Source organism: Schistocerca piceifrons, chromosome 11 (genome assembly GCF_021461385.2).
Source record: "Schistocerca piceifrons isolate TAMUIC-IGC-003096 chromosome 11, iqSchPice1.1, whole genome shotgun sequence".
Classification (NCBI taxonomy): Eukaryota; Metazoa; Arthropoda; class Insecta; order Orthoptera; family Acrididae; genus Schistocerca; species Schistocerca piceifrons.
This window is the reverse complement of record NC_060148.1, coordinates 75,612,886-75,627,552: the sequence shown is the minus strand read 5'-3', so window position 1 is coordinate 75,627,552 and position 14,667 is coordinate 75,612,886. Positions and strand designations below refer to the sequence as shown.

General features: G+C 44.7%; 1 protein-coding gene across 1 annotated transcript in view; it reads right to left on the bottom strand.

Moving 5' to 3' along the window:
- LOC124719715 (cortactin-binding protein 2-like) overlaps positions 1-13,741 on the bottom strand; it is a 90,099-nt gene extending 76,358 nt beyond the window's left edge. The window contains exon 1 of the mRNA XM_047244919.1: positions 13,470-13,741. Within this exon, the coding sequence (XP_047100875.1) occupies positions 13,470-13,741 (272 nt within the window). The remainder of the gene's footprint in view (positions 1-13,469) is intronic.
- Between the last annotated feature and the right edge of the window lie 926 nt (positions 13,742-14,667).

Genomic DNA, 14,667 nt, shown 5'->3' with positions numbered 1-14,667 from the left:
CGAGTCGTCATATGATTTTGAAACGCATAACTGTAGGATTTTGAACAAATTATAAGTCGATTTCTGAATGAATCATAAGTTGAATTTTTGTATGCGTGCGTAGTGTGCGTGATGTGTATGCCAGGGGAATCCCCGTCGCATCTAGAAATAAACTTTCCTGCAGACAAAAGGGGACAGGGCTACACAAGCTGGGCGGAACAAAGCCGAACGGGTGAATGCCAATCGCTGTTTATATGGTTGACTAGGATTGCGAATGATCAGCGTTGTTACAATTACTAGCGGAATCCATAGGCTGAGACTACCAGAGTGGAAATAAACGAGTAACAGGAATAAGAGGTAAGAAAGATTACTTATTATCTTGTCGGTGTATCCATGAAAAGGAAATTCTGACAGGAAAGTTTTGGCCAGACCGTTACACTAGTAAGGGCCAGTCGCACAGTCCCCGGATAGCAGCCGCTAAAGCTGTATTCTGGTAGTAGCGCGGAAAACGCGTTGTAAGAACACGAAATAACGCCTGACCGGAGAATAAACGTGGGATAACTAAACCGGTGATTGCGGTAGGGTTAGTGGAGTTAACCGGAGAATAATTGACACTGGCAGGAATGGTTACAAAATAAGTGATAACAAGGTTGTTTGCTAGGACGAGGAAGGAGAAGAAACGGGGACATCACACATATTACGGAAAAATATGACGATTCCAAATTTATATCAAGATTCGTACTACTACTTTCCGATGTCATGCTTGAGAAGCTAGAGAGTGTGACTGAAATGTGTAACTGTTTCCTAACACACAAACGTTTTGCTTGTAGGTGGCCTAATAACGAATTTGATATTGGTACTTTCTGAATTATATTATGTGGTGTTATTAAAAAGAAAAGCCAAAACATCTTGTTTATTTGGTGTGTGTAAAAACTGCTGCAATATTAGGCAGGCCTATTTCGTCTAGCAGACAGTGACAAAATACGCGTAATCAGATCGACAAAACCACAGCAGTCTTGGTTACTATTTGTATTAACAGCTTTTTCAGTACTAGACAGCGACATGTCCTTTTCTCATGTAGCAAAACGTTTGACGAACTTTGATGAGGTAATAGATTCTTTCCCAGAAAAGGAAGCACGCCATGTAAAGCTGTAGGAAGAGTAGGGAGAAAAATGTTAGGACTTACGGATTGAAGAAATGTGTACTGTCTCGCTTGTCTCTTGCCTTTACTGGTTTTATGTATCCTATATATAATTTTATGTTACAAAACAGCAAGTTGTTAGCTAATAAGCAATAAAGAGTGCAAATTTTGTAAAGAGTTCTTGTTCTTCGGGTTGCAAATAATCCCAGCCAATATTAATTCAGAGTTTTTTTAGGAGGGGCAGGTGGGACAGCGCAGGACATTTTAATTTCCACTGTCTTGAATATAGTTTGGTGGCTTCCATTACACAATATTCCACGTTCGAATTTCACAGAGCGAAACACTGTGACGAGCGATAGAAAAATGCTGTGTGAAGAGGCGTGGCATTGCACTTTGGCACACTTCTGACCAAATAACATGTCTCACATTTCCTCGAACACGTGTGTTTTATGGATCAAACCCTTCAGAAAGATGAGCGCTACAAAGTGAACATATTTTTTGAAAATATGAAAAAAAACCTCTTGTATTACCCCGGTTCGGAAATATCGTAGATACGGGGGCTATGCACAGAGCAGTCTTGAGTTGTGGTGGAGGGGTGGGTAGTCTCCACGTGACTCGTGTTTACGTTTTAGTGATTTTGCTGTTCCCTCTTCGTCTATTGCTCTCGCGTGAAATGAAAACATTTCGGATTTTTTCTGTGCCCGGAGCTATCAAGTGAAATAAAATATTCACATAATTACGGAAGGCTAAAATTTATTACTTTCAGACTTTTTTCACCTTTCTGACAGTCAACCATTAGTCGCCTTGCAGAACAATGAAGTTACTTTGGCGGTTTGCTAAAGAAATTTGGGTTTATTAACCTTTTCCGCAGAGGCAGTTAACTTACTTGAAACTAAGTGTTTATTTCCACATTATTAGCTAGCTTCAACTGTTCGCTGAATTTCAAGTGCACAATTTCATCTTCTAGTACGTTTGGCATTATGCCATAACAAAGAACCAAACATGAGATAATACAGTATCGGTACTTCAAAAAATTTTCATCCGAATCGGGACATGCAAATGTGCACTACAAGCCGAATTATGCATTTTAGTATGGTGCACGAAATTCCCATGCTCTTGGAGTATTCTCTAATGTCTTTTTTTTCTTTCATGACATAATATAAGATCTTTCAAGGTTTTACACATACGAACATTCGGGCTTCCTGCGTCGTCGTAGCTGCGCAAGCGTGGTGACGCCCTTTACCTGTCGCTCTCTGGCAACTGCTGAAACGATCCTATTTCTAACAGGTCGCGGGAAAATAATGCGAATGATTGTTTGAAAAGCGTTACCTCATAGTAAATTTCCTTTTACGCAAGATGATGTATGTACGAGAATGTACGATGGGTTTCTTAAATCACGGAGCATTTGATCTCCTTTAAAAATCAACCCTTTCAGGACGACCATTTAGAATAATTTCGAACCCAGAAGATCAGACATGTATGTCGTTGTTACAAATTTTACTGGCCCGTTTGTGTAGTGTATCTTAAGTGACACGAAAAAAAAGAAAAAAGAAAATAAACATTATATGTGAAAGTTTAACTTCTCTTGCAGTTTATTAATCTTAGACACTAATATGTGAAAGCTTTCCTTTTCTTGTAGCAACACTATGTATGTTAGTTTAAACCATGAACGTTTCGTGTTTGTGTGTTCGCGCTACTTGACACTAATGTTCCTGTTGGCTGCCTACATCGTGTCCTGTGCTCTGAATATCCACTACATCGACTGGCGAGATCACGTGACATGAGCTATGACTGGTTTTGAAAACGCATCGTAATCTCGATTTCAATGCTTCAGAAAGTAACATGCGGTGGTTGGTGGCATTCGAATTGATACTTTCGTAACACGAAAATATACAGTGTACATGTTGCTGTGCATCAGCCATCTTTCCAATAAGTGTTTTTTTTTCCCTGAATTTCGTTTCCTAAAGTGCCGGGAAATTCTACGCCGGTGTATAAAACCACAACCATTCAAACGATTGATAAGTTTTACAGTTTCCAGGAATAGTATGTCACTTAACACGGAAAAAGTCTATTTTCACCTGGGAGAAAGTTCATTTTTTACCGGAAAATCCGGGAATTCTTTTTCCTTGTGCACATATACACCCTGTAATAACCATCATTTGCTGACAGTCGCCATAAGAAAACTGCGTTCAAGTCGTAACTTTTCCCTAACATAAGGCTGTTTGCAGAAACTAATAGAGATATATACACAAGTAAATCACAAGTATATGTGCTAGAGGCTACATTAAACAAATATTCTGTCAATAAATACACAACTGACGTACGTAATGAAAAGTTATGTTATTTGCTGTTGGGCTTAATTAATAAGAAAAACAATTCGTCTGTGTGTTGATAGTGTTCCACAGTAGTCTATCCTCTGCAGGCCTCTTCATCGCCACGTAATTACTTCATCCTACATCCATTCTAATCTGCTTACCATTGGCAAGCCTCGGTCTTTCCCTACAATTGAGCCTCCATTACCAAACTGAAGATTCCTTGATGCTTCACAACATGCCCTGTCAACCAAATCCTCTTGTAGACAACTTGTACCATAATTTCCTCTTCCTCCATTTAATTCAGTCGCTATAAAACGACACAAGTCTGACGTAAATTTTTCGCCTCTTTCTCAAAGGAATGACCAAGAACTTAAAATACACAGTACATTCTACATGAGAAGAAAATAAGCTGTAAAAAATTACTTAATTATGATTCAAATCTTATTTATTGCAACAACTTGAACTATTATGACACTCTGAATTGCACAAGAGTCCCTTGCTTTTACAACTGCATTTATTTGTGGAACTCTTCCTTTTGCAACGACGCCTTGTATAGCCTTGTCCCCCGCTTCTAGAATTAACTGCAGCTGCATCTCCCAGCGACGTCTCTCGAAAAGAAATCTCACCTATGGAAAGTAACTTTTGTTTACAAATTACGAACTGATCACGTGTGTAAAGCTGCTTGAGGATACCATTTTTATTTGCCAGTTTATAGAAGTCGGAGTCATCTATTCCCACAACAACCGCTAACACATTTCGGCTATCTGTAAGACCACGGTCGACATCAGGGCCTGTATTCGTACATTATCACTGTTATAGCCTAGCCAGTAATGCCACCCGAGCCCGCTGCCAAAAGGTTGGCAGCATCAAAGTCCGGACGCCGTCCGCATAAGCAGCGCCAGCGAGACAGCAAATCGCCGCAAGTCTGCGCGCGCCACCGCTGGCTTCTGGGTTTCTTAAGCGCTGGAGTCGCGAGCGCTAGGACAGTTCTGTATTCGCCGCTCAGTTGTATACTCGCCACCGAATTGTGTACTTGCTAGTCAGTTGTGTGTTCATAGCAGCAGAGTTGTTGTTTGTCGTCAGCCGACGCTGACCTAGCTGCTCCGACTCGAACTAGACAGATTTCTGTAGACACGGAGTTCACTACTGTGTTTGTGTATCTTCGTTAATAAAGATAAGTACCGACTTTTATTTAATCAGAGTGTTTGGGTTTTCATCTTTCTGTTCACTGTTCCAGCGGACCGGTCGGCCCGCTATTAAAAGTGTGGCGGTGACTTCGTAAGCCGTTTCTACAGCGAATTGTTTGTCGCTACGAACACCGCCACAAAACTGGCGACGAGGTCTTCCGAACTCGTGTGCAGGGCTGGTTCAACTTGTTTCTTGTTATACTAATTATAGAGATAAAATTTTGGGGGCTGGTTTAATTTGTGTTCACTATGTCTGCCGAATTACAACAGTTGATCTTGTTACAGAGTCAGCAAATACAAAGTCTGGAGGAAGCAAGCGGCTAATCCACCAACACAAAAGGAACAAGCACAGGCAGCACCACCTCTCCGTGCTTTTGATGCATCAAGAGAAGAATGGCGAGAATATTTCGCGCAGTTGCAGGCGCACATGACAGTCTACAAAATCACGGGTACTGAGCGGCAGCTTTATTTAATTTCCACTGCAGGCGTGGAAGTCTATCGACTACTTTGAAAGTTGTTACCGGAATCCAAGCCAGAAGCTTTAGACTATGACGTTGTTGTTAACAAGCTTGCTGAGTATTTAGAGTCGCGAGTTCATGTGGCAGCAGCCAGATTCAAGTTCTTCAGATTAAAGAAACTGCCACATCAATCTAATAAACAGTGGTTAACAGATTTACGGGGCCTCACCTGTCAGTGCCGATTTAATTGTGTGTGTGGAGCTTCCTACAGTGATGTCATGTTACGAGACGCTATTACTCAAATCATTGCAGATTCTCGTATTCGTGCTGCTATCTTAAAGTTGCCTGACCCGTCATTAAAGACTGTGATGAACATCATTGAAGCCCAAGATACTTTTGACTATGCTGAGTGTGAGTTAGATCAGCCATGTATTTCTCAAATTGCCTGTGCTAAGCAAGTTATGTCACGCCCGCGGCCCCACCGGCAGAGTCAGACTGTAAACACTAGCCGGCCGCGTCATGTTAAACACATTCGTCAGCCGCGTGTGCAAAATGCTAGAGTTAAGTCTTGCCCTAAGTGTGTTCTTGCTCATCCTCGTGAACGTTGCCCGTTAAGAAACGCGGTTTGTCACTTTTGTCAACGGAAAGGACACATCCAGACTGTTTGTTTGCGTAAACGCAAGAAAAATTCTAGTGCTGCCCAGCCCATGGATATTCATGTTCTTCAAAGCCAGCCCGCCCAGAAGGTCGCGTTTAAAGACTCTGCCACGGTTCGTGTGGGTGATAAACTTGTTCGCAATAAGCCACCCACCCAGCCCTCTGCTATGCGACCCAAGCGTAATTCAAACGCTGTAAAAAGTAATGTACAGACTGCAAGTGAAGCGGGAGTTGTTCCACCCGCCCAACCCACGAGTTGTCGTAAGCAGCGAACACGCGCTAAACGCGCTGATTTTGTGTCGTCCGCCTCCACTGCACCGATCCAGAGACAGTGTAATAAACTATTTGTGAAGCTACGCATCCAGGATAAGACCTTCAATTTTCAATTAGACACTGGTGCATCTGTGACTCTCATAAATAGTCCTACGCATGCGGCTATCGGCCGCCCTAAACTTTCAGCGGCAAAACATTCTTTGGCTACTTATAGTGGAGAACAAATTCCTGTGTTAGGTGTATGTAGCGTGCCAGCCACATTCCGTGGCAATACGAAAACAGTTTCATTCACAGTGCTCCGCGCTACAGACAGTGTAAACATTTTCGGATTAGACTGTTTTGACTTGTTTGGCCTGTCTATACAAGACAATGTGTTGCAAATTAATTCTGTCGTTGTTCCTCAAGACAGCATAACCGATTTGTGTAACCGATACAGTGACATGTTTAAAGACGAACTAGGTTGTGCTGCGAACTTTGCCGCTCATATTACGTTAAAAGATAATGCTCAGCCTCGATTTTGTCGTGCTCGTCCAGTGCCCCACGCCCTCCGGGCACCTGTAGAAGATGAACTTCGTCGTTGGCAAAACAACGGTGTTATTCAACCCGTTTCAGCGAGCCAGTGGGCTTCTCCCTTAGTTATTATAAAGAAACCGTCTGGCAAGTTACGTTTGTGTGCTGATTTTAAGTCGACAGTTAATCCTCAGACTGTCATTGATTCTTTTCCTTTGCCTAGACCGGACGAGCTGATGGATAAGTTAGGGGAAGCTCGTTTCTTTTCCAAAATTGATCTCCGTGAAGCATATTTGCAATTGCTCCTCGACGAGCAATCACAACAGTATTTTGTCATAAACACGTCGTTGGGGTTGTTCCGTTTTCTGCGTTTGCCTTTTGGTTGTGCGTCAGCTCCAGCTGTTTTTCAGCGTTTTTTGTCACAACTTCTGGCTAATGTGCCATCGTGTTGCAACTATTTAGACGATATTGTTGTGTCCGGTCGGACGCCTGCTGAACATTTCCGTAATTTGGAGTGTTTGTTTAAAGTGTTGTCTCAGGCAGGCCTACGTTGCAACATCGATAAATGTTCATTTTTCCTTACGGAGATGGAGTATCTGGGACATGTTATTAATGCTCAAGGCATTCATCCCTCCCAGTCACATTTAGCAGCTATTCGTGATTTGCCCGCCCCTCGCAATCTGCATGAATTGCAAGCAGTTCTTGGCAAATTGACGTATTATATTAGGTTTATACCTAATGCATCACAGATTGCTGCACCGTTGCATCGTCTCCGCCGTCAGAATGTTCCGTTTGTGTGGTCAGCTGATTGCCAATCAGCCTTTCAGCAGCTTAAAGAGGCTTTATTGAATGATCGTTGTCTGGTCCATTACGACCCTAACAAGCCTCTGGTGTTAGCTTGTGATGCCTCTTCTTTCGGCCTCGGTGCTGTGTTGTCTCACAGAGTCGGTAACACCGAACGTCCTATTGCGTTCGCATCTAAATTGCTCAACAAAGCTCAGTGTAAGTATAGCCAATTGGACAAGGAAGCGTTGGCTATTGTGTTCGGTGTCACAAAATTCCATCATTACCTCTATGGAAGACCATTCTCTTTAGTAACAGATCACAAGCCCCTGACGTCACTGTTTCATCCGTCTAAACCAGTTCCTCAGCGGACAGCTCAGAGACTACAATGTTGGGCTCTTTTGTTATCACAATACCAGTATGAGATACTGTATCGCTCTACAGCTCAGCATGCAAACGCTGACGCGCTTTCTAGATTGCCGATTGCTGCGGATGATGTCTTCGATTCCTCTGACGACTCTTGCCATCAGATTGACGCCGATGAGCATCAATCCCTCCGGGATTTTCCGATTGATTATCGTCAGGTGGCACGTGAGACAGCTACGGATCCTCATCTGAGTTTACGATTACGTTTTGTTCAACGTGGTTGGCCGTCCAAGGCAAAGGACATATCGGATCCTGTGCTTCGTCGCTATTATCCGCAACGTCATCTGTTGTCTGTTTCGCACGGAGTTTTGCTGTTACGCACCGAGAATGACCAGCTTCGTGTAGTGGTTCCCCAAGTGCTCCAATCCAAGGTCCTCGACTTGTTGCATCAAGGTCATTGGGGAGTGGTCCGCACCGAGCAGCTTGCCCGCCGTCATTGTACATGGATCGGCATTGATAAGCAGATTACGCAGATGTCTACAGATTGTTCGACGTGTGCCGAACACCAAGCTGCTCCGCCTCAACGCTATTTTGAGTGGGCACGCCCTGCCGGTCCCTGGCAGCGAGTACATATTGATTTCGCTGGTCCGTATTGGATTTCTCGTTGGCTAATCGTGATGGATGCATTTAGTAATTTTCCGTTTGTTGTGCCCATGCAGTCTACAACGTCTGCACAAACTATACAGGCGTTGACTTCAATTTTTTGTATTGAGGGTCTTCCAGAAGTTTTGGTGTCTGACAATGGTCCACAATTTACCTCTGCTGAATTTGAAAGTTTTTGTTCTGCCAATGGCATTCGCCATGTTCTTACTCCGCCGTTCCACCCTCAATCGAATGGTGCAGCGGAACGTTTTGTAGGCACATTCAAGGATCATATGGACCGCCTTCGTGCTACGCACTCTCGTCAGCAGGCCCTCATCACGTTCCTGTCGTCGTACCGGACCACGCCACGGGACGGCCTTTCGCCTGCGGAGCTTCTCCACGGCCGTCGTCATCGCACCCTACTACGGTTGTTGCACCACTGGGATCGACCCGCCGCTTCTGAGCATCGCACGCGTTTTCAGCGCGACGACGCCGTTTTTTTCAGAGTTTATCACGGTCGCCGTTGTTGGGAACGTGGTACCGTGATAAGTGTCCAGGGTCGCGGTTTTTATACTGTTCAAGGTGCTACTGGGGTGCACAGGAGGCATCAGAACCAGTTGCGCCGCGCTGGCCGCCCGGATTCTGCCGCTCGTTCTTTGTCCACAGATTTGGTCCGCGGCGGGTTCCAGCCGCGCCTTCCGACTTCGCTGCCGCCCCCAGGGCAGCAGCAGCAGCCGTCGCCGCTACCACGCCGACAGCCCGTCCCGTTGATGCCTCCCGCGCAGCTTCATCCGGGAGCGCCCCAGGTGGTCGCTCCGGCGCCTGCGGTCCCTCTTCAGTCGCCACCGCCTTCGGAGCTGATGGACGTCGACCCCTCAGCCGGGCCGCCTTCCCAAGCGGTGGCTGTGCAGCCTGTCCTGCAGCCGCCTTCCTTGGGCACCCCCAAGGAGTCTGACACCGCAGCGCCTTGTCCGGCGCCCACTCAGCAGCCGTCGACGCAGCGTCAGGAGACGCTGCCTCTCTTCGTGGGTCCCGACGCCCCGTCGCGTCCAGTACCAGAAGCTGCGCCTGTGGTCACAGGCGTGCACCCTGACCTCGGTTTTCAGTCGGTGTTTCCCGAGGCCCCGCGCAGCCAATGCTGGGGTGCGGACCGGGGACTGCCACCGACAACAGTCTCCGCCTCGCTCTCTTCTGCTACGCCTGCGGCCAGACCCGTCCCCCGCCGTCGACGCTCGCCACGTCATTATTCAACGACGGTGCGGCGATTTGGAGGGGAGGAGTGTTATATCCTAGCCAGTAATGCCACCCGAGCCCGCTGCCAAAAGGTTGGCAGCATCAAAGTCCGGACGCCGTCCGCATAAGCAGCGCCAGCGAGACAGCAAATCGCCGCAAGTCTGCGCGCGCCACTGCTGGCTTCTGGGTTTCTTAAGCGCTGGAGTCGCGAGCGCTAGGACAGTTCTGTATTCGCCGCTCAGTTGTATACTCGCCACCGAATTGTGTACTTGCTAGTCAGTTGTGTGTTCATCGCAGCAGAGTTGTTGTTTGTAGTCAGCCGACGCTGACCTAGCTGCTCCGACTCGAACTAGACAGATTTCTGTAGATTCGGAGTTCACTACTGTTTGTGTATCTTCGTTAATAAAGATAGGTACCGACTTTTATTTAATCAGAGTGTTTGGGTTTTCATCTTTCTGTTCACTGTTCCAGCGGACCGGTCGGCCCGCTATTAAAAGTGTGGCGGTGACTTCGTAAGCCGTTTCTACAGAGAATTGTTTGTCGCTACGAACACCGCAACAAAAATCACCAATTTGAACAGGAGGAAATTGTTTTTGTGAGGTTCGTAACATCTTTGTTGCTTGCAGTAGAAGATTTTCTTTCGCGGCCGCTCGTTTTGTAGAAATCAACTCCTGTTTTTCAGACAGAATTTGATGTGAAGACGTTGTAGGTTTGTAGGTCCTCTTAAATATTTTTCTTTGGAATGTGGTTTTCGGTATGACCACAGGTCAAGTTTTTTTATATAAGCATTAACAGCTTCTTCATGCTATCTTTCGGTTTCAGAAGCGTTGGCAATTTCTTAGTTCTTCAGTTTCAATATTTGCTATGTGTTCGCCAGGCAAAAAAGACGATGCTATGCCTCTTTTTAACGCCAAACATGTGTTCATAAGGACTATGGCGTATTCCTTCGTGGTATGTAGTGTTCTTGGCAAATTGAACAAAGGCTAAACCACGTGACCATTTATTTGTGTCGTTACCGTTCATCTATGCAGTTAGCGTATTCTGTATATCCTGAATGGCCCTTTCAACTGAGTCTTGTTAGACTGTGACGAGGCTTCCCATGAACTATTTTATCATCTTTCCACATAGCGCATATTTTGGATATGACTTGATTACTAAATTCTCTACCATTATCTGACTGCAATATTGCTGGTGCACCAAGTGTTAAAAATATTCAAAGAACGTGATGCGCTACTTCTTCAGCTCTTTTAGTTTTCAAAGGTCGTAGCTGGACAAACTTCGTTAAATGATCTTGACACACCATTATGAACATACATTCGCCATCTGTCTGACTGCAGATCTATCAGATCAACTTGACATCTTGAGTTTAATTCAGAACTAACCATTGGCTTCACAACAATACCTTTCTTAGGTGCACTGCGTTTCATTTGACCCTGTTTGCATAAATTTAAATACAAAATTACAAGTCCATACGTAATATTTTTGTATTTAACTTAGAACTCTTTAAGCATGCGTGTTCTTCCTCGGTGGCCTATTCTGATGTGAGTTTCATATACTAGACTATACTGTACAATTCTTCATTGGTAAGATAATACTGTATGTTCGTTTCCCCTGGTTTTAATGGTACAATTAACTTCTCTTTATCATTAATTTTTAAAACATCGAAACGTTTTAATCGTCAGCATCCAAAGGTGTGTTGCATTTAATTTTAGCGGAAACCACTTCAGAAAGCGTTTTAGAACACTTTTCTTGAGAAAAATAAAAACAGGGTGTCTTCTCCATTACCCGCAATTAATGCATTTAACTTTACATGAAAAAGATCACGATTTACTACAGTATCCATTTAGTATAAATTAGGGTACCGGAAAAAGAATTAAGAAAACGTTGCTGGCGTTATCAAAGATTGCGTAGGACTGACAAAGCTGATCGACTCCGAGCAGAACAAAGGATTTGGCGGGAGAGAGCCAGTAGATTGTTTTTTTTGACTCTTCTGTTTTGGATCTCCACCAGAACACATCTGTGATTGTCGACACACACCGGAGAGGGTCCGAATGTACAATAGTGTAATGAAATATTCGATCTTTCACCGACGTATTTGGTATCTGTTGACATTCACCGGAGAAAGTCGACATTCTCCAATTTCGGTCATTCACGGTAACAGTGATATTGGAAAAACAATATTTTACAAAACGCTGAAGAAAAGTAAGTTAAAAATGACGTGTGAATCTTGTGTTAGGGGTTACAAACTACCGTATGTTTTATAGGACATGAAGCCATCGCCATAAGGCGTATTTCATGAACACCTGCAGTCGGAAGGTGTTAAATCGTGAGAGGATAGTTTTCAGTTATCGGCTGTCCGGTTGCCGAAAAATTATGGAGAAATAAAGTTGCTTATACTCGGCACCAAGGAGTCTATCACTAGTTCATCATCCGAAAGTGATGCGAGAATGTAAGAGACGAGAACGTTTTTGCAACAGAATATCAAAATAGATTCACAAAATATTTGTACCTTTATGAACGTCATGGACAAGCGGACTGTGGAAAAAAAAAACAAAATACATGAGACGGCCAGTGGCGAATGTCTGAGAAACATCCACTTGCCTGGTCGCGGCAACACAGACTCAAAGGAAGGCCTCGGCGCTTGTTGGTGACGTCACGTCAGCTAGGCACGGCGAACGCCACGTCTGTTGCAGGCAGAAACGTAATGGTGGTGTCTCCTTCCCTGACACAGGAAAATGTGAAACTATTGGCTGTTGTCGACCAACACACATTGTTCTGAGAGATTTTTGCAATCAATTAATTGTGCAGTTCATTACACTTCTTGACAAATAGTGTACTCCTGAACTTAAATTTCCGCCTGTTTTAGGGATTGACATACAGAAACAACTTCATGGACCAGAAGCAACAGAATTCGTGCTGCTTTATCTTATTTGCAAATCGGAGGAAGTTACTTTTGTACTGGGTTGCTTTTACAAGAAACTGTGAACATATTGGTGCTCTTCTTTAGGTATCTTGGTTGACTATGGGGTGAGGAGCACTGAATGTTAATGAAATATCTTGCGATTGTACACGCTGGAGGAGGGGGTGGGGGACAGAAGAGGCAAAAGAGAGATGCTTGTTTTATCAAATAACATTTTTTTATCTTATAAAGTTTCTCCTTTCAGTTGCAGGAGGGAATATTTTTTTTCTAATATGCATGTTTAAAAAAGGTTAAGCTCAGCAGTATTTTAGATGCATGAAGCTGTTTCATTTCCTGTTTAGAATTCCTTTCTTTGAAAACGACTGTAATCTAATGACTGGCAACAGTTGGACATTGACACATGTAAATTAGTTCACATTTTCAGTGAGGATGTCAAACGAAAATAAATAAAAGAAACGAGTTCATTGTAAGGGGGTTGGGGTAAGTTTCGATAACAAAATGGATCAAGTAAATATAGTTTCTTGAATGTAAAATTTCCGAAGCTTGCAATGGGGCAAATCATCTTCTCATATTGATCTACGTTTGTTTCAACAGAATTCAGTAATTCAGAAGTATGATCTTTATTTGTATCTTTACGATAGTAAGAAAATCTTTCATCTAAATAAAACTGCAGAATCCAAAACAATACCAAACAGTTTGTCCAAAAATAAGAGATTTATAGTGATAAGCACGCCCAGGCGTTTCTGCCTGCAGCAGACCTGGCGTTCGCCGTGCCTAGCCGACGTGAAGTCACCAACAAGCGCCGAGGCCTTCCTCTGAGTCGATGTTGGTCGCGACTGGTCCAGACATTTAACTACTGGTCGTCTTCCGTTTTTCGAAAGGGCGGTTTACACGTCGCCTGGAGAAAGTGCACCACAGGGACTAAGAAACTGAAAATTGCGAATTCTCGTGAAATGTGCCGAGTGATGCGTTTGTTTCGGAGCAACGTAGCGGCAGTGTTCTTGCGTCCCGCCTCCTGGTGACACGGAAATAATACGTTGGGCCAGTTTCCCAGCAGAGTTCACCAGCGCAATTCGCCCGGAAGAGCTGCGCTCGCCTAAGAATGTGGCACTTGTGGAAGGGGGAATGTCGTGTGCCACCCTACACCCCCCTCCTCCGGCGGCACCACCTCGCCACACCACTGCGTGACCCGCCCCCGCAGTGGAGCTGACCCCGCCAGCTGCAGCGTGCAGCGGGTCTCCCTCCTCCCTGCCACAGCAGGTTTCAGCGCGCGGCATGCTGGGCTGTTTCCCCGTCGCCGCGCAGACCGCCGGTCTGCCGTGTGAAGTGGGGCAGGGCGGAGGATGAATTTACTTTACTTTGCTGCCGCTGTTTGCAGGAACTGTGTGACTGCGTGAGGAACAGAAGAGACCAAAGTTCAGGGTGAAGAAATGGCTGCAAAGAAGAGGCCAGTTCTGTCACTTAAAGCTGCTACCAGTTCTTGAGTGTGACGATTTCAGGGACTATCTAAGGATGGATGAAGAAACATTACAGCCGCTTTAGACCTGTACACATGGTCGGACAGGGGTGGACGGAAACTGTCACTGACAGGTACAGATTGTTTCTACAGCTGAAACCAGGGTCATGTCGTATTCCCAGCCCTGACTAAGTGCAGTTGAAGCTGCCAACACAGACTGCAGGATATCGAAGGGCATATCTGTCTGTACGACATGCAGTCCGTCTTCTTGTCTGGAGTGTTATTTCTGTTCACAAAAAATCTGATATGTTTGCGGTAGTGATATGCAGACATCAGTTTAAAGAGATAGAAGCACAAACGAATTTCAAAATGAACTATGTTTGCTGCGTTTAACCTCTGAGGAAGAAGTCGTTATCAGATTGTGTAAGTGATGCCAGACGGTAGGAATGAACACGAAGCTCTGCTGCTAACGCCATTTACGAGAGCAGCTTGTCACGGAGGTCGGAATAGAAGTAAGAGAAAATTACAACTTCCCTCAGAAAAGTCCTCTTGGCTAAGAAATGTTACTGCGTCTTTGCGAAAAACAACCAGAGCTTAAACTGCCGCTGCCCAGCGTGGTTTCGAGTAGAGAAAAACCTTTCTCAAAGTGGGCAAGCCAGTCTCGTGTTTACGCCGTGACAACAGTATAGTGGGAAATCGTAACCAATTAGTCTCCGTCAATGCACGATAATTGCGATTCCGTATTCC